Below are 20,918 nucleotides of genomic sequence, written 5' to 3'. Positions count from 1 at the left end.
GCTCTTGCTCCAGAGCTCATAAGCTTAACTACTATACTGTACCCCATAGAATATGATGTCCTCAGAAATCACAGACTTCCTTGGCCTAGTGAGATCTTAAGAGTCACATTCCAACCCAAACTGCATCAATCATCTTTTTCTATTTCAGTTATATTGCCTTCCTTCGACACCTCTGCATTTTCTCTGGGTTTTTTGTTTGTTTGTTTGTTTGTTTTTGGTGGGGGGAGGCAATTATGTTTACTTATCCCTGCATTTTCTGCTCTGGCCTATGAACAATGACAATAATACAGTCGATCATTTCTCCATAAACTCCTCAATCCCATTTATTTTAACATTCTCTTAAAACTCTCCTCTTGTCTCCACTTTTTCCTTCCTTTTTTCCCCCCTCTTGTCTCCACTTTCCAAGCCTAGGTATAATAAAGCCTTTAGCAAAAACATGGATTCTTTTTCTATATCAATCTCCCCACTTGCCTTGACCCTGGTCTGGTCTTTCAGACTAAAACTCTCTGGGGGAAGGACTAATGTGGCTGGAGAGGCTGTATATTCAGAGCAGTGCTTTAGCATTAATCTCTTTCTTGCTTTCATGGCCTTTGACTCTCCAGAACCCCTACTGGGAGCCGTTACATGGGAATGGTATCTTTTGTCTTTACTGATGATTATTATGATACTAGACTGGTTCCACAATCTATCTCCTTCCTCCCTTCAGCCTCTTCAGATTGGGACTGAATGTTATGTAATCTGTGATTTCTATAATACGTTGATTGTAGTGCCTTCTGTATTAGTCAGGATAAGCTGGGTGGCACTGAAGTAAAAAAAAAAAAAAAAAAAAATCAACCCCCAACTCTCTGTGGCTTCATTTCTTAGTCCATTCAGGCCACTATAACAAAAATACCATAGATTAGGTGGCTTGTAAACAATAAACATTTATTCTTCATAGTTCTGGGGACAGGGAAGTCCAGGATCATGTTGCCAACAGATGTGGTGACTAATGAGAATCCCTTTCATCACTGATAGCTGTCTTCTCACTGTAACCTCACACAATGGAAGCAGCAAGGAATCTCTCCGAGGTCTTTTTTATAAGGACACTAATCCCATTCATGAGGGCTCCACCCTCATGTCATCACCTTCCATAGGCCCCCACCTCCTAATACTGTTATGGGAGAGGGATTAGGGTTTCAACATATGAATTTGAGGGGAAGAGAACATAAACATTTATTCTATTGCACTGAACAAAACCAAACTTTGTCACTCACTTAAAATCTGCTGCATGGCCAGCATCCTCTGTGGTTAGTTCTCTCCTTGCAATAACTCTGGGAACCTGGTTCTTACTAACATGTTTCTGCCATCCCCATACAAAGCCTATGAGCACCAAATGGGGCAGAGAGCACTAGAGGGTCATGCAGTGGCCCTTGGATGGTTGGTTTGCCTTGGAGGTGACACGCATCACTGCTCCTTCCATTGACTAGAACTAGTCAAATGGCCCTGCGTAACTGTAAGGCAACTGGGAAATAAGGAGGAACAAAGGGCATTCTGTGAGCCTTCTTCTCATGAATGTATCCTACACTGCAATCTTGTCTCTTCCTTTCCCAGTCTAGTCACAGCCCACCCACTTGTACCTTGGACTTTAACCTTCTGCCTCTAAATCCACAAATTAGAGTTTAGAGTCTTTGTTCCGGCCAGATGATCCTGCCTCTGCTCTTTCCCTGGCATGTCTCACAGATGTAGTGTTTTCTCCTTCATCCCCATTCCTACTTTTACATCTAGTCATTTTCCAGGATCTACCCAGCTGAGAGTGGTCTAGAAAGACCCTTTAAACTTTCTGCAATTAAAATTGAAGTTATTAAGAGCAAGAAACACTCTTTCTCTAGAGTGAGGTAAAGAAAGGGAAGAGAGGAAACACTGCAGGGATAAAAGTAGGCTGAGTAAGACTTCTGGGAGCCAAGTCCAGGAGCCACCCTGGTCCACTATTTCCCTAGGACAGTTTAATACAGGTCAGACAAAAAGACCTCTGGGAAAGGGCCCTAATGCTTTCTGGTAGAAATGGGTTTTCCACTTCCACAGTTCACTCATGTTCTGATCAGAATGAGCGTTAGTGTCACACTTTTGGTTTTAATTAAATGCACAAGGAAACTTTTAAGAAAGAAAAATCAATCCTACCAACCTGAAAATTACTGTTGTTTGCATATTACTTTCCAATCATAGGGGAAGAAAAAAAAATCTTTTCGTCTACCCTTCTTGGGACTCTCCAGCTGGTTGGTACCCAATAAATTAGACTGACCAAAGACAGATTAACAAAAGACAAGCAGATGTTTAGTAACATGTGCATTGCACATGCGTATATGTGGGTACCCAGTGATGAGCAACCCAAGGCTAAACAAAGGAGAAGTTTGGGGCTTCTGGGCAGGAGAGGCGAGTTATGGAAAAGTGACCAGGAAAAGTATAGTAAACAAGGTTTGTGTAGCAAGGTTTGTTATGCAGATTTAAGTGGATGGCTTCTGGCTGGGGAGAGGGAGACACCTTTTACAAATGGAGGCTTTTTTTAGAAAAAGAAAACTTGTGCTTTGTTTTTAAAGCTTTTCTTTCCTGAGTCTGCTGATTTTTGATGGCCTTTAGCTCAAAATAATCCATATGCCAAAGAAGCACATTTTGGGGTGGCGTATTCTGGTATCCTTCATAGTACCTGTTTATTTTTATATGTTTATGACTATACCAAACATAGAACTAGCAAACAAGTATTTCCTCTTAAAGAAATGTATCCCTGAGTCCCTGAGAAGAAGAGAACACATAAAGTGAATGACTTAGTCATTTATGTTTTAGTAAGAATTAGCTTCGGGAGCCCTTTTTTTTCCCTTTAGCAGCTGGTTGAGATTAGGACATTAAAGCTTGTGTCTAGAAGGAGCAGTAGGGGAGCTGGTGGGCCTGTGTGAAATACATCAGTAAAAGACTTTGGGTAGCCCATAATAGCAAGCAATCACTGGGTCTTGGGGAATGGAGGGCCAATGGAGGCAGAATATTAGAATTAGAAAAAGCAGCAGAAAAGGGGAGTGGTTGGCTCCAAAAGCAATTTGCCAGCCTAATGATTTTAAGATCACAAATCTAGTGATCAGGATCTTGAAACTCACCTATCCCAATGTCCATTTTGTGTTTCCCTTGACCACATCCTGCCATGTGCTGCCAAAGCTGGGCTTGAACAACTCCAGTGCTGGGTACTCCCCTATTTCCCAAGCCCTCCTTAACCACTTTGGACAACTCTTACTTATTTTTCAATTTTTAAAAAAATTTCAGCCTTAGTAAGTTTTTTTTAATGTCTTATTTTGAGGAAAAAAAAACACACCACCTCATAGCTTTGATTATAATCTGCTCCCTAGTCCTCCCCCTACATGACATGCTATTTCAAGAGAGTTCCAGTGCGGAGGATATAGTTCAGTAGGAGAGCACATGCTTAGCATTCACGAAGCCCTGGGTTCAATCCCCAGTTCCTCTATTTAAAAAAATAAAAAATAAAATAAATGAACCTAATTACCCTCCCTCCTGAACCAAGAAAAAAGAGAGTTCAATAATCTCCTTGGAGGCTCTCTTAAAAAGGGTAATCATGTCCAGTTACATCAAGCATTTTTCTCATGTCAATACTTCAGGTCCCATCTCCAACTGGGTCAGTTTCCCCAGAATATATCTGGCCTTTGTAGTTTTCAAGGGATAACATCACCCTGCATAAGCCTTAAGAAGAAAGTGTAGAATTGTTCTGAGAGAATGGAGACACTGCTTCAGACATGCTAAGTGTGATTTTGAAACAGTAACTTGTAGTAAGAAGACATCCCCATAGGAAAAGGGAGGTGGGCTTGGCTCCTTGCTAGTAATTCTACATCAATTAATAATCTTAGCTTACATTTATTGAACATTTATGTGCCAGGCACTATTCTAAGTGCTTTATATGCATTATCTCATTGAACCTTCACAACAATCCTATGAGATGGCTCCTTATTCTTAACCTCATTTTACAGTTGAGGAAACTGAGGTACAAAGAGTCACTTGCCCAAAATGTCACAGTTAGCAAGTGATAGAACCACAATTCAGACCCCAGCAGCTAACTCCAGACCCCTCGTATTCTCTTGATCATTCTTGTCTATTGCTTCGCACTTGGCTGAGATTTTGAATTTTAAACATTTATACAAAACAGTAAAGAAAACATCCCTCTGAGTCTTGATTTCTGCTAATTTGATAGTGAACAACAGAATGTTGTTCCTAAGTTATATACAACATATACATTACATCAGAACAGAACATCAGCCCAGGATATGAACTCTTCTTCCAGACCTTTGGTCTTAAATCAAACATACGATATTATTTGGTTTTTGATTTAGGAATGTGAAAAAAAACAAAAAACAAAAAACAAAAAGGATGATCAAATGGGTCACTGAGCTGAGAGTTCAGAGCTCTAGATACTAATTCCAACACAGCCATAACTTCACATGTAACTGTGGATGATTCCTCACTTGTAAAATGAAGGTATTAGACTCCAGTCCGCTCTGCCTAAGGAAACTTCTAATGTTGAAATCTCATGTCCAAAAGAATGACTTCCCCACCAGGAGTTTCCAGCACTGTGGCAGAAGGAAAGAACAAATATGTATCTTGAAAAAGGCAGAGTCTCTGCTGTCCCTTGAGTGACACATATCAAATTGAAATGAATAAATAAGTATCTGTTCCTTGCTTCTGATGTGGAAAGCTGTTGATTGGCAATAGTTACTATGCTTAGGTTTTCAACTGGCTCTGTTGCCCCTACTAAAAATAAGCCACTGGTGTTAGGGCTGAGTCATTTCATATGTGAATATGTGGAGGAAAAAAGTGACAAAGGTTATAAAGGATCTGTAGATTATTTCCCTTTAAACTAGACACCACAGCTTGCTCCCAACCAGCCCCTCTTTTTCTGTTTTATTTCAGATAAGCTCTAGACCTTAAATAGAAAAGATATTCAATAGTGTGTTACTGTGTTTTATTTTGTTCATATCCTGTTTTCTGCTTGTGGATGGGCCTTTTCTTTAGAGCTGGGTTTTCCTACCTGGCTGAGGAATAGAGGTTGATGTTAACACATGTGACTGCACTTTACAGTTTACAAAATGATTACATATACACAGTCTCTTTTGAATAGTCAGCCACTTTACCCTGTACCACTCCCGTGATGTGGCAGTCTGAGAATAGGTTTCCAGCATCTTCTCAAGATAGTAAAGTCTTATGGGACAAGACTCATCCTGGGCAAAATTGTAAAGTAATTTTGCCTTTGATTAAGGTGGGCTTCCTATTGAATTTTGGGGGATAATTCCTCACCTTCTGGATCTCCATTCCCTACCCCCCATCCATGTGGCCAGTGACCTCATTCTGCTTCCTACTCAAAGCTTCTCACTCTTTAAGCCTTAATCACCTTAGCTAAAAAATAAGAGGAAAGTTGGGGGAGGAAAACACTAAGTTGTTTCTTAATCTAACTTTTTCAAAATATGCCTGTCTAGGAAGCAGTAACAAATTCCAAAATTAGCTCAGGCTTCTTTCTCTTATCCACTAGAACTCCCCATTCCCTCAGGGTTGCTGATTTCAACTAGCTATTGGGTAGAAAACAATAGACTAAACAAAATATAAAGAGTGAATATTGGATCATGTATTTCAGAAAATAATGCTTCCTAGGAGTATTATCCACAAACAAGACTTAACTACATTCATAAATTAATGAGTTGGAATGGTTTGTCCAACTACCATTTTTCTTTGCGATCCAGTCCAAAAATGTCCAAAATGAACTTATTATTTTATTTTAAAAAGCTATTTTCCTCCCTGAATTGACTCTCTTGATTGGTGGTACCACCATTTACCCAAACCAGAAAACTGTGAGTCCCTTTCTGTCATCCTTTAAATCTACCAAGTTCTGTCCATTGGATCTTTCAAATATTTCTCACACCCACACCATTGCCATTACCTTAACATAAAGGATGGGGAGGCAGAGAGAGAGATTAGATGGATACAGGTGAAATGCAAAAAGAAAGATCTAAGTAAAATATACTAAAACATTAGCCTGGCAAACCAGACAGAGCCCATGATCTCTACCCATAACACTCTACCTTCACCACCACTTTCAGTGTATCAGTAGCCTAGCCCTGAAGGGCTCCCAAAATGGAGAGAAAATGTCTACTCACTACTCAGATTTAATTGGGAGTTGAAGTTGAGATGGAAAAAACATGTAGGAAGACAGTTTCACTTCTCAGACTGAAAGACTGGTAGCCTGGTGGCAAGGAGAACAAAAACAACAAGAATAAAACTACCAGATGTGCATCCACATTTTTGGAAGTCCAGGCTTTGTCCCAGAGAGTAGGAGAAATCTTGAAGAAATGAAAATAACACTGAGGGCCCTACCCTCCTCTTATCTGGGACTCAGGAAGATGCTGCCCTGAAGACCACAACATATCAACCTAGGGAACAAATACATCAAGTTGGCTGTGTTGTGGGCTTAGGTGGTGGGAAGCTCAGAGGTTTAGATTTCCAAATCTAGCCTGGGAAGTTGGGGGTAGGGGTGGGTGGTAGGCAGTAGGTAGCTCTGAGGTGAGGGCTGCAGGGAAGGCTACCATCACAGCCAGACTCCGGAGATATCTCGTGTAACATCAGAGTCAAAGGAGGCCAAGTTAGATGTGGAGTGATGCCAAAAGAATGGACCCTGAGTTCAGTTAGCTCAAAACTTTGAAGGCCAGCTGGACAGCCAGAGACCAGGCAAAGCAAGGAACATTGCTTACAGACCAGAAGACAAAAAGCAAAGGTCACTTCACGGATCCAAAGACCCCATTCATCTTTATCCACCTTGATCAAGTGGCTGAATAAATGCTTCTCCCTCATAATCTAAGTACTCTAAAAGGGAGGACCAGGAAGGGAACAGTTTAGCTGAAAAGACTCATCATTCTTTTTTTTTTTAAAAAGTTGTTTTAGTGGGGAGGTAGTTAGGTTTACTTATTTATTTTAATGGAGGTACTGGGAATAGAACCCAGGACCTCATGCATGCTAAGCAAGCACTCTACCATGGAGCTATATTCTCCCCGCCCAACCAAGACTCATCCTTATCCAAGAGAGACTGCATATAACCTAAAGGGATGGTTTCATTAATCCCTTAGACCAAGCTTTCTTTTTAATTAGGTCTGTTCTGTGAATGAGGTTTCAGAAAGTAGGCCAGATTAGGTTTAGACAAAACAAATAAATCATTTTTCTCTGCTTAGTTGAATCTGTGAGTTAACCCCCAAACCAAGATTACCTTCCCCTTGGCAAAACCATCCAGGAGGCCTTCACCTAAATAACCTCCAAATAAGGTTAACCATTCTTTCCTCTTTATCATTGCACCTCATACATGTTTAGATTGTTGTACTTGCACAGGATTCATGCATCCCAGGCTTGCCTCCCTCACTAGACTGCTTGCCTTGGAGGCAAATATTGTGCCCATCAAATCTTGACCTTGGCCTAGCACCTTTAACATGGGCCTAGCACAGGACCAGCACTTAACAGGCAACAAGTGCTGGCAGAATTGCACTGAGTTCTTAAAGATGGTGGATTTAATTGAGGCCTTCCCAAAATCATATACACAAAGTAATTGATATTTTGAAAAAAACAGACACTGTCTTCTCATCTCCACTCCTCTCCCAGCATGACTATTAAAAATTGTTTCAAAATTAATTTCTAAACCAGAATGAATTTAGTGTCCTCCCCAGTGAGATCTGTTTAAAGACTCTTTTGGAAATGGGCTCTGGGTTTTCCTGATGTTTCCTAAAATTCTAATCTATACCTTTCTTATCTGTTTACTTAGTAGACTCAAGTGAGGGAGTGAGGTCTGGGGACAAAATTCAGGTTTCTTGCTTGTGAGTCTCACTGGATGCTTCCTTGCTCCAGAGAAAGCAAGTTCCCTTGCACTTGACTTCTCTCCCACAAGGACAATGAAGATTTCCTGGGTCACCTTACAGATTGCTAAATGTTAATCTTGAAGATGGGATTTTCTGGGTGGTTTTAAATTTCTTTGTGCTTTTCTGTGTTTAGCAAATTTTGTATAGTGAGCATGAATTTTGTCCATAATCAGGGAAAAAATCCAACTAACCCACTGTTTTGAAAACATGTCTTTTATTCCCAGAATAAACTTTGGCTCTATGTATAAAAAATATAATGAGAGGTGTGTGATGGGCCTTCTCTTCTTCCACTGAACCCAAGACATATGGAAGTGGGGAGAAAATAGGCCTGAACACATGACCAATATACCATCAAAAACAGCCTCAGACAGTGGGGAGAGTATAGTTTAGTGGTAGAGCATGTGCTTAGCATGCACCAGGTCCTGGGTTCAATCCCCAGTACCTCTGTTAAAAATAAATTAAAAAACCTAATTTCCTCATCCCCCTGCAAAAAAAAGTTAATAAAACAAACCAAGCAAACAAACAAAAAACAGCCTCAGACAATGGGATTCTTACTTCAGCCACACATTCAGCCTCCTCATTTTAGAAGCAATTTCTCATAGTCCAAAGTTCTGGGCAGAGGCTTGGTGAGGTGGAGGAGGGTGCTACAAGGGAATAGCTCTCATCTAGAGGCCTTCTCGCAACCTCAGCCTAGGCAGATTTAGCCATCTTATCCTGACACCTTAAAAGGCTTTCAAAGGAAAAACTGAGGGGGGAAAAAACCCGAAAAACTGAGGGCTTAGAAAAGTCCTCTGGCACTTTTTAAGAGCCCTGAATTCCATAATTGGACTGCCTCACCAAGCATGGTCTCGTTTGTAAGGGGTAATGAATGGGAAAATGCAGTTGGTGAAACTAGAGAAATTGATTCACATAGAAACAACTATAAAAGTTCCAGAAGGCTAGACAAACAGCAAGACTAGTAATTTTGGTCTTCCAGTGATCATAGTAATTGAGTTTAGGAAGAAACTCCTCCCTTCCTTCCTTCATCAGCTCCTCCCTTCTGCTGCTCCCATTAGTGTCCTCACTATTTTTTTGAGACCAAAGAATCTCTTTAAAATGGAATTTCCTTCCTCTTAGGAATCAAAAGTAAACATTTAGTCTAATTCCACAACGTGACCTGTTTTCCTGAATGACTCTTAAGACTTTAACAATAATTTCAGCTTGTGGGGTTAGAGGTGGGTGCTGGGAATTTATCCAGGTGGTTGAATATAGGAGGTAGTATTACTGCCTACAGAATTAGGAATTGGCAGGGGTGGGAATAGGTCAGTGGTAGAGTGCATGCTTAGCATGCAGGAGGTCCCTGGGTTCAATCCTCAGTGCCTCCATTAAAAATACACAAACAAAAATTAGGACTTGACTAAAAGGACTCAATCTCAAGATCCTCTCTCCTGATCTTTCACTCCTACTTACAAATGAGAATAATAGGATTTTAGAGTTGCAAGAAATCTTTACAGATTCTTTAACACACCTTTTCATCATACAGATGAAGACGCTGAGAATCATAATCCTTATCACAGTGACTCGCACCTAGAAGGTACTCAGTAACCATTTTCTATTTAGTTTCTGGCCCAAGTTCTTCAAAATGACCTGTCCATAGTAGAGTACAAGTTTCACAATTTAAATACTGTTTTCATTCCACCCTACACACTGTGGTCCATTGGGTTTCCTATAAAGTCATTATAGCCATAAATTTAACAGCTTTATTGAGATACAATTCCAATACCATATAATTCACCTATTTTAGTATATTCAGAGTCATTAATCTATCACCATAATCAATTTTAGAACATTTTCATTACCCCCAAAAGAAACCCATACCCATTAGTAGTCTTTCTTATTTTCTCTTGGTCCTCAAAACAGTCCTTAGGCAATCACTGATCTTTCATATGTGGTCCTTTGTGATGGCTTCTTTTAGTGTATTAACAAGGTTCAGCCATGTTGTAGTATGTACTTCATTTCTTTTTATTGTTGAATAATAAATATTCCATTACATGCATACACCATATTTTACTTCTCTATTCAACGGTTAATGGATATTTGGCAAAATTTTATTTTAAACAATTAAATGTGATCTCTGAGGTAGCAGAAACTTAAAATTAAGACATAAATATGTATCTCATATCTTTCTACGTTGAATTTATACCTAAAGCAGCATACTTACTCTTAAGACTATTCTAATCTCATACTTGAAAATCAAAAATTTTTTCCTTTAAATTTTCTGATGTGTATGATAATACTGTGGAAAGTCAAAGTCAAGACTTGCCCTAAGTTTTCCTGCTCTTCTGACTCCCAGGAAAATAGAGGCATATATATAGGTAGATTGCCTAAGTAAGCACCCTCAGGAAGAGAAAAAAGGAGAGAAAAGAAAGGTCTGGAGCAAGACTTTTCACTGGTTTTCAAATGTGAGATTTAGAAAAGAAAGGATATTTAGGGCTCATTCCCAACCAGCGATAGGCCCAGATATATACACAATTTAAGGGTGACCATAGAGGGTGGGTGAGAATGGGGAACAGTAGAGGCAGCAAATTCAGTTACGTCTGACCTCCTAAGGCTTAGTACTTTCATTTCTGTCCTTCTGAGTGTATAGGTTGGCCCTTGCCCAAGCTGCATACTGCTTATGTGGGTCTTGTTGAGTCTAGATTGGAAGACTTTGGAGGACTAGTTCGTGCTTGGTAGGGAGAACTTCAACTCGTAAACATCAAGTTGAGGGTATTTATGATCCTGGGAGGTAGCCGATTCCCCCACTAAAGCCTTCTTCATCCAAGTCCTGTCTTCCCTGGTTCTATTCTTACAGGAGTCGAGACCACAGTACTACTGAGTCACCTGCTCCGGAGATAGGGACTTTAGGGAGTGTCTTCTGCCCCATTTGCAGAGGCTAAAAGAGAACACCAGGAAGTGATCCTTGACTCAGCCCGCCCGAGGTTTGGGTGTTGTGTCATTCCCCACACGTGATTCTTTCCCAGGCGCCAGAGAACTCATACCCTCAGACTTATTCAATCCAGTGACACCACCTCTTTCCTCCTCCACTGCCCAACCCCCATAACACCCCGCCCCGCCCCGCTTCCAGAATAGAGGAAAGGAGGGTGGCTGGAGCCAGGAAATTCCAAGTTGCCAGGGAGAAGCAGAGAAACTGCATTGTGCACGATGTGGCGTTAAGTTTTACCCTTCTCCAGGATACTTTGCACTTCCTCTGTTTAAGGCTACTCCTCTTTATCCCCAAATAATCCTATCCTATTCGAGAACACCTTATCACTGAGGCAGAGTTTGTTAAGGTAGCTTTCCCTCTCCGTTTTTCTCAAGAACTGGTTTGAGTCCCTGATCAGTCTCCTTCCCGTTCTAGCTGCGTGACCTTGGGTGAACCGTAACTTCTCTAGGCCTACTTTTCCTCGTCTGAAACGAAGGCCAAACGTCTACCATACGAAGCCTGCTGTAAGGATCAAATGAGAAAGCCCTTCGTGAGCTTAAAAAATAACAAAATTTTAGCTACGTTAATTCTAGACTATTAGTCACTGTTCCAGAACCCCTCCCTTTCCTTTGGGATCCGCCCAGCAGATCCAGCCCGTGGCGGGCAGCTCTCGCCACTCTCCTCTCGCAGTCTTTTCCATTGGTGTACGCAACGCCCGCGCGGCGCCGAGTGTTGACGCCACGCCGCCTCCGCCGGCGCAGGGTGACGCATTGGCCCCGCCCCCGGCCGCGCCTGGCCTCCCGCGGGGCCCCGCCCAACGGGTCGATGCGACGCGGGTCCCGCCCCGCGGGTGACGTGTGGCGCGCGCGGCCCGGCTGCCCTGGCAGTTGGTGCAGCGGCGGTTGGGCTGAGTGCGCTCACTTTACCCCTCCCCTCCTCCGGCCCGGGCCCCCACCCCGCCGGGCCCAGCCCCAGCCCCAGTCCCAGACGTACCCGTCCCGTGCGGGCCCGTGCCGCCCCCTCAGCCGGCGACGCCCCGGGCCGCCTGCCCGCCCGCCAACATGGAGCTGGAGGACGGTGTGGTGTATCAGGAGGAGCCCGGCGGTTCCGGGGCCGTGATGTCGGAGCGGGTGTCCGGCCTGGCTGGTTCCATCTACCGCGAGTTCGAGCGGCTCATCGGTCGCTACGACGAGGAGGTGGTCAAGGAGCTGATGCCACTGGTGGTGGCCGTGCTGGAGAACCTGGACTCGGTGTTCGCGCAGGACCAGGAGCACCAGGTGGAGCTGGAGCTGCTGCGGGACGACAACGAGCAGCTCATCACCCAGTACGAGCGAGAGAAGGCGCTGCGCAAGCACGCCGAGGAGGTGAGGGCCGGCCGACGGGCGGGGGGCCAGGGCCGCGACCCGGGCCCAAGGGCCGAGGTCGCGGTCCGGCTCGGGAGGAGAGGCGCGCTGGCTTCCTGGGGGCAGGCCTGAGGCCGAGGCCCACCGGACTGAGCCCGGCGGCTGCGGGGTCCCGGGACCCCCGGCCGGTGCTGGACACAGAGGCAAGCTAGCGAGTGTCCAGAAGGGAGTGAGATGGGGGAGGCGAGGCCCGTGGAGGAAGCCACAGCCTGGCTTGAGGGCACCTGGGGTTGGCTGAAGGCGGAGATTTTAGGGTGTCTGCTTGCCTCTTGTAGTATTGGGAAGTTTCCCACCACAGTGGGATAGTCAGATGGCGGTTCAAACTTTTACCATGGGCGGGGGCTGGGGACGGGGGGACGACACGCATTTAAACACTTCTGTCTTGGATATGTAACTTCCGCTGGTTCCAGTACCTTTCCTGAGGGTTACTGCTTTGGGAAGTTAGAGATCTCCCTCTTTCGGTCAGTTTCTTATTGACGTTTCAACCCTATTGAGAAAGAGGTTTTATTTTATGCTTCATGTGCCTTGGTTGACACTTTGTCAACACTTAGATGTTGTATAGCAAACAGTACTCTGTGAATATGGAGAGTATGGAGTTTGATTTTATTGGTATCCCACATCAGAGCATTCCCCCTTGTCAGGTGGTAACCTTGGACAGTTCCCTTAAAAAACCCTCCGTTTATTTATAAATCGGACGGGGGCAGGGTGGGGGCGGGTTGAGGAGGTGTAGGTGACTGTTAGCAACCCTTTTCAAAGACTGCAGTTTACGGGTGCACTTGGCCGGCTTTTGATTTTAGCACCTCAGCAGTGTGACCTCGGTGCCCTCACCTTGAGTCTGTGAACCTTTTGAAGCTCTGGAGTGCAAGTGACTTCTTAAGACAGTCAAGGATTTTTAGCTTTCAGGGTGTGCTGGCATTATTTCTGTGCAACTTACCTAGTGCAGGCGAAGTGTTCTATTCATCTTTGTTTGCTGATCATCTAGCTCACCTGGCTAAATACATGGTAATTGAAGGAAGCTAAGTAATTATCGAAGGAACGACATGCTGTCTCAGAAACACTTGAAGTTTTTAGGATTTGTTTAGCAGCTCATTTTCTAACACTAAATGGTACCAACATTCGAACTTTTTGGCAAGTATACTTTTTTTTTAAACGTTTATACCGGGTCAAATAATGTTTTTTTTTTTCTTTTTTAACCTTGACTGTAGTGATGATTTTTAATTCTGATTTTGTGATGTTTGTCTCAAAAATGCCATTGATTTACCAAACAAAATTAACTTTATTTCAAGAATATTTCCAAGTATATAGGGAAGGAAGGGTTGAAAAAAAAACTAAGAATGGAATCACAATTTTCACTAGTTTATAAATTTTTACTATTTTTGATGAAAGGAGGTAATTAGGTTTATTTACTTATTTATTTAACAGGGGTACTGGGGATTGAACCCAGGACCTTGTGCGTGCTAGGCTATACCCTCCCCAATTTCCACTAGTTTATTAGCACTGTTTATAGAACAGAGGTCATGTACTACTCTTGAGATGACATGTTATATGTCTTCAGGGCTCAGACAGACCCTTGCCAGTGTGTGGATGTATATGGAAAGACTGTGGAATTAACTAAGTATACATACAGGTGAGGAGCAGGCCCAGCATGACCTATCACCATGGGTAAAAGAAATGGCTCCCTTTGGCCTTAAACTCCTGTCAGTCCATGTAAACATGGGCAAAGTGCCAGAGTCACACGTGCCAAGAGAACCATCTGCCACAGGTTGCAGAATCAGAAAACAAAACTAACTTAAGCTGCTAGGCTCTGGATTGTATATTAATTTCTTAAGTAAATGACTTTTAAAAAACAGATTATCCAATGACTTTGTTTGTAATTTATGTCTTTTCAAATATGTCTACATAAATTCTCTATAATGAAACCTTTGGGCAAAGGGCCATAACTTTAGAATAGAGAACATTGATGAAATGCTAGATAGCCCAACTTCCAGACCACAAACGTAAAACCATCTTGTTATCAATCCTCTTGTAAGACTGTAAGCCAGATCTTATCCAGTACTTAGAAATTCAGTCTCTCTTAGGTCAATATGCAGAAGTGAATTCTGTGTTAAATTTTCTGTGAGTGCTTTGTTTGTGGCCTTTAATATGGAGACTAAGAGTCTGCTATTATAGCAAAAGTGCCTCAGGGTATTTACAGCAAGAGTATTTGCAAGCATGGAAGTTGACCATCACCAGAAAGTGTAAAGTAAATCCTGAGCACTTTTGTGGAAATTTAGGAGGGTATATAAATGGTGAGAATATTTTAAAAGGTGTTAAGTGCTATAATCTCTTGTTTGCAGGAACTCTCAGCAAGGAATCAGAAATTTAATCTTTATTATAATATTACTTAATTTGAATACTTTCTGTCTTTTTTCTTTGCTCTTATTTAAAATTTTTTGTGTGGAGTTTACCAGCCTACTTACTGGGTTTGTGAGTCTATAAAAATAACCCAGAGGGCTGATTTTAGATAGCTTTGTAACCAGTTTCAAATGCTAATCAAGAAGTCTATCATTTTATTGCTTACCACTCTTCTCTTTGGGCTCCTTGCTGCTGCCGTATATATTTGTTTCCATTTCTTTACCAAGTCCTGTCTAATACCTTGGCCCATGCTGTTCCCTTGGCCTAGAACGCTTTTTGCTCAGAGTTTCACTCTGGCTAGCTCCTCACTTTTGGCTTAGCTTAAATTTCACTTCTTCAGCCAGACTTTTCTTGTCTATTCTATTCAGAGTAAGCCTTGTGAATCTATGAACAATTCATCTGTACATCAGTGATTAAAAAAAAATCTAGAGAGAAAATGATCTGGAGAGAGATGTTATTCTTGGGGAGAGTATACTAGTACTTTTTTATGTTTTTATTTACACAAGTTCTGATTCTTTTAAAATAGACATTATTTGCTTTGAGTGATTAAAAAAACGAAAAACCAAAAAACAACTTTCCAGAAGTAGGCAAATGAGTTAAAGGAAACTTTTTCTTAGGAATTTAGTTTTAAAGTGAGAGTTTTTTATTGGGTGGAGGGAGATTGCACATAAAAATGAAGATGTGCCCTTTTCATCCTCCTCGCATGACAAGCATACATGAAGAAAATGGACTGAAGAGAGAATATCTTTACTGAGAAGATGTTGGGATTATGTGGTTTTTGTGACTGCTTTTCTGTGGCTTTTTGTCTAAAAAAATTGAAGTGGTTAAATGCAGAGGTGAGAGATACTACTGAGAATTTTCTAATGAACTTTCTCCCAATGAATCAGCAGTTAAAGTAGTAACAAAATTGATGTTTTTTTTTTTTTTTATGAAGACAGCAATCAAGTTGTTTTCTTTGGTAGTGTATGAACATGGGAGTGAGTGATAAGATTTGTGGTCAGGAAAGCAGGCATTGATATTCATTTTTGAAATTTGATGTTATAGTTCTCATTCATTCATAAAAATATTATAATCAAAAGTGTTGAAGCTAATTTTATTTGCAAAATAATTTATAATGAAAGTTCATCTCTTTAATTATCACTTAAAAAGGAAAATTTGAAGTCTTTCTATTCTGTATAAAGACAGGAGTGAAGAGTAATTTTGCATATTTATAGCTTATATTTGTTGATTGTGGTTAATGAGGATTTAAGAAGTGGAAATTCCAGTTTTGCTTCAACATTAAGTTTATTTTGTGCCTTTAACACAGTTGTTGTTTAAATTAGTAATTATGATGATTCTTCAGATTTTTAGCCTTAATTCTGTTACTCTAGTGTCCTGTTGATATTAAGTAGGTTTTATTTCACTAAAATGGAGTGGTAGTTTATTTATATGCGCAAATGATCTGTTAGTACAAGAGAACAAATTGCTAGTTGACTACATTGGGTGTTAACGATTGACATAAAGTTTTCAAATATTTTTAAAAAGTCATGTCCTTCTGTAGCACCTGTTAAATGGTTTTTTAAACTGGTGTCTTGTGGAATCTTCAGTGAACTGAGGATTTTTGGTCCAAGGATTGACTCAGGTGCTGACTTAATTTCTCTCTTGGTTCAGCTGGAGCAAGGGTCAGTGGCTTTTTGGAATTTTTTTGGTCATAATTTCTTCACACCTGTTTTCAGAATGCTAAAAATACACTTTAGAATGCTTAAAATACACTTTGTTGATCTCTGTATTACCTAAATTATTTTGTACATAAAACCAATACATTTTAAAGCACTCTTAAAAATACATATTTTTATATTGAAAAAAATGCCATTATTTTTTCTTGCTGAACTATTTGAATAAGCTTCACACTGCCCACAGTGAGAATAGATATGTCCTTGCCCCTAGTCATTCCCTGTTTCCAGACACTTTCTGAAATCAGCAATCTGTTTTTTCTATAGGGGAGTGTGGGGGTGGTGGTGTGTGTCAGTGGGATTGTTCCATTTTGAAATGGTAATCAGTTAATTAACCATTGTTTAGTTATTAAGACAACTTAACCTTTGCTCTCAGAGATTTATGAGTTTAGGTATCTAAGTGAGATACCATTTGTGTGTCCTTATGATAGTGACATTTCACATTTTTACTTAGTTAAAATCACAAAAGAGACTATCAAAATGGGGCAGGTACCAGGATGGATTTAGCAGAGCAAGGACTGCCCACTAGATTACTGTAATGTATATGCCATAGGTCACTGATGCAGTTCTGTGCCTAAGTTTGGTTCCTGCGTGTTGGATTCCTTAGCCTACCTTTAACTACACACTGCACACTTAACATGGAATCTTTGGTTCCCAGGAGAGGTAGTATAAGAATGTAGCCAAATATGTGTTCTTTTGTTCCATTGACTAATGGCTGAGTTATTTTAAAAACACCTTTTTTTAATTTTTTTGCTGTGCTCAGCACTCATAATACAACTGTTACCTAAATAATTAGGTTGAGATAAAAACATCAACATGGACGCAGTTTAGTAATATATGCTAAGTGTCTGTTCAAAAAGATATTTAGAAACATGTGTGTAAATTTTTAATTCATGCTGAAATTTTGGCTGGTGATATTTAGTTATTAGTTTGAATGCAAGACTGTAGAATGCACTTAGGAATTCTTGTGTCAAGTAGTTTGGCTTAGTTGGCCAAAACTGTTTGAACTAAACCATTAAGATTTACATATTAATCAGTACAATAGAGAAGTTTCCAAGTTGAAGATGTAGAATTATTATTAGGAAGTTTAAAATATTTTTTAAAAGATCAGTAAACTTTTTCAGTAAATATACCCCTCCCTTCCCCAGCTTTTTATTAGGAAAATATTTGAACATACAGAAAAATGAGGAGTATGTTGACTGTCTATATATCCATTACCTAGATTCATTCGTTACTTATCTACAGATACAGAAAATGAGAAACTACCCTATGTTTAATGTTTTCTGTAGTAACTTTTTTTTTCAGTTTATTAATTTTTTCCAGGATACCTTGTTTCTGACTGCTTACCTGCACCACTAAAATTATAGAGCCTGAGCATTTTTCCCTTGTAACTTCAGGTCCTGCTGGTAGGATTCCCTGCAGGGTATGGGTCTAGGATATTTGTGATTCTGAATTTTGTTATTGTCCTTTAAAATGTATTTTTCCCTTGCTCTTCCTGCAGTTATTTTTTTAAGGGCTGAGAGGAAACTCCATGCTCTTCTAGTTCTACCCTATCCCAGTCCCCTAGGTAGATAGAAGGATAACAGGACTCATGAATGATCAGAAAAAACAAATACTTTCTATGCCAGGCACTGTTCTAGGCTCTGGGAATGTGGCCACAAATAAAGTATACAAGGAAAGGTAGCCCTTGCTTTCTTAGAGTTTATGTTGTAATAAAGAAGAAACAAACCTGCTAATAACAGATTGTGATAGATGTTACACAGGAAATAAAAAAGGTGATGAGGTAAAAAGTAAAGAGGCAGGCACTTTAAATGGAACAAACAAGCTTATATAAGGGTAAGGTGCCCATGCAGAAAATAGTTCATCTCATAGGAGTAATTATTTAAACATGATACTTTATGCATAATAGTCAGAATTTCTCCTATTCATATTCTTGAAAATTCACGAAAGTGGGTAGCCCTCATAAATCCATTTCTTCTATTTTCTGACTTACTTACTCCTTCTCATACTTCTGAACAACATTTGATTCTTGGTCACTCCTGTAAGAAGCATATTGTATTTTAGTTCTCTGACTTTGAAATCTCTTGGTTTTCCTCTTACTTATCTGACCACTCTGTGGATTCTTCTTACACTTGTTAGCTTTGGTGTTCCTTGGTGCTTTTTCTCAAATCCTCTTATGTTCTCACTCTGCACACTGCCTAGTTCATATTATCCATTCCTAACCGTTCAGTTACCATTTATTGACTATTTCAAAATGTATGTCTTACTCATTTAACAGATATTTATTGAGTGCCAACTATGTACCTGGTACTGTGTCTGTTGGGGATACAGTGGTGAGTAAAACAGACAAGATTCTTTCCTTCATGGAGCTGATGTCCTATTAAGAGCAGCCTCTTAAGGCCAGATCTCTCTCTGGAGTTTCTGGTGTTTACTGGACCTGAATGTCTCCCAGCATGTCCAAAACTGCACTTATCTCCCAAGCCTGCTCATCCCCTGTTTCCAGTCTTCGTGATACCACTACCTACCTGGCCAGATACGTGGTCACCATTCTTTCTTTTTTTGAGTAAAGGTAGATTTATTTAGAGAGATACATACTGCATAGAGTGTAGGCTGTTTCAAAAGGTGAGAGAAAGGCCATAAGGTTTGGGGGTTGGTTGCTCAGGTTAAAGTGAAAGTAGATACACACTCCATAGACAGAGTACGGGCCATCTCCGAAGATGAGGGAATGAGAGAGGTGGCCATGGTCACCATTCTTAATTCTTCTCTCTCCTTCATCCCAATTGCTACCTTCATTTGCTTCCAACTTTTAAATACATCTAGAATGTCTTTACTTCTTTCAAATCCATTTTTATTAGTCTGAAAATCAGTTTTACTCCTGTGGGGGGCTGGAACTTTGTGTCATTCACACTGAATACCAGGTTTGGCATAAAGGAAGTACCCATTGAATATTTCTGAATAAATGAATGGACAACTAAAACTGTTTCATAACTGGTTTATCTGCTTCCAGGATTGCCAGACTACAAAATTCTATCACACTGTACCCAGATCTCTCCAAAATGGAAATCTAATCAGATCATTTCCACACTTAAAAGCCTTTAGTGGCTCTTTCTATAGTTCTTGAAAGGACTAAAGTTCCTAACATACAAAGCCTCATAATCTGGCTGCTTCTTATTTTATCAGATTAATTTTTTTCCCTTTAGAGCCATGCTGAACACTTTGAGTTCATTATGCAAAAAACAGTCTTTCCAGGCCTTCTTAAAAGCTGCCTCTTTGCTTGGAATTCTCTTTCTCTTCTGTTGCCTGGCTAACATTACTCATCTTTCAGATTTCAATGGATTGTACCCATTTTATGTCTTCCCACAGTTTACTGTCCTTCCCCTCTCTTTCACTTTCAATATTGTATCAAAACTAACCGATTGCTTTATTTAATTCTCCCACTAAACTACTGGGATGCAGTAGGTATTTAATAGATGTTTGTTGGTTGGACGGATGGATGGATAAGTATGCTAAAGGTCAAATTGCAAAGCCTAACTAAAGTTCTCTTTTGTGCATTCAAGTTATTGCCCTTACTGTTGGTGCCAAGTTATCCTAAAACATCCAAAAAGTTCTTCTTTAAGTCCTATGACCTAGGCATATACAGAAAAACTGACTTATTTTGAGTAGAGATATTGCAGACACTTTACTTATATTGTCCTATATATAGTAGATATCCTAGAATTATTTAGGCATTTAAAAATTGAAATATTAAGATCTTTGGGACTTTGGAACTGTTGTCAAAATTATGGTAGGGATTACTTCATGATTCTTGAATTGTTTTTGACATAATACTGGCTTTCTATTGTGTTTTTATTTATTTTAGCCACAAATATTTGTTTCTCAGTTTTGCTGGTTGAGAAATAAGTTCGTACATCTGAATAAATTTTCCACACAAATGAAAGTTAAGTGCCAAAGCTTAATTTTAACTATTTTGTTTACAATCTTTTGGTAGACATTTCTAATTAATATATAGCAGTAGTATAGTAACAAATACAATGGTTAGTAAAGCAACATGATTTTTGAAGAAAAATTCATTCTGAAGAATAGTAAACATTTATTTCTTAGGCATTGAAATCTAGGCTTTTCTAGGTTCTTATGGTATAAATAAACTTTCTAATTTTAATTATCAAATCCTCAGTTTGAATTTTCTTTCAGTTACCTGCTGTCCTAGCCTCATTTTTTGTTAACTACTACCTATTCAAGAACAAATACCTTTTAAAAAGTTAAAACAGGTTGCACAGAAGTGTGAAATCAAATAAATAGGCTTCTGTAAAACCAGAAAAGTAACCTTTTAAAAAGACTATTGTTTGTCTATGGTTCTTCTATGAAGATAGTGTACTTGTACTTGTTTGATGTGATTTGATTTGGGAAACATTTGACAGAAATTACCTACTCATTTGTTGCTCTGCTTAACAAGTAATGTATGTACAAGGTGCTAAGAAGCCTAACTCAACCTGTGGGATGCTTCAGAGGCAGGGTGGCGTTTAGCTGTGTCACTGAGCCAAAGTACGAG

General features: G+C 40.2%; 1 protein-coding gene across 2 annotated transcripts in view; it reads left to right on the top strand.

The window, feature by feature from the left end:
- The first annotated feature begins 11,717 nt into the window (after nucleotides 1-11,717).
- Nucleotides 11,718-20,918, top strand: part of SPAG9 (sperm associated antigen 9) — a 133,088-nt gene continuing 123,887 nt past the window's right edge. For both annotated transcript variants that reach the window (XM_010949611.3, XM_045512583.2), the window contains exon 1: nucleotides 11,718-12,224. In XM_010949611.3, the coding sequence (XP_010947913.1) occupies nucleotides 11,922-12,224 (303 nt within the window). In that variant the 5' untranslated portion in view covers nucleotides 11,718-11,921. The remainder of the gene's footprint in view (nucleotides 12,225-20,918) is intronic.

Source organism: Camelus bactrianus, chromosome 16 (assembly GCF_048773025.1).
Source record: "Camelus bactrianus isolate YW-2024 breed Bactrian camel chromosome 16, ASM4877302v1, whole genome shotgun sequence".
NCBI classification, from domain to species: Eukaryota; Metazoa; Chordata; class Mammalia; order Artiodactyla; family Camelidae; genus Camelus; species Camelus bactrianus.
The sequence above is the reverse complement of the archived record's forward strand: the minus strand, read 5'-3'. Positions and strand labels throughout refer to the sequence as shown.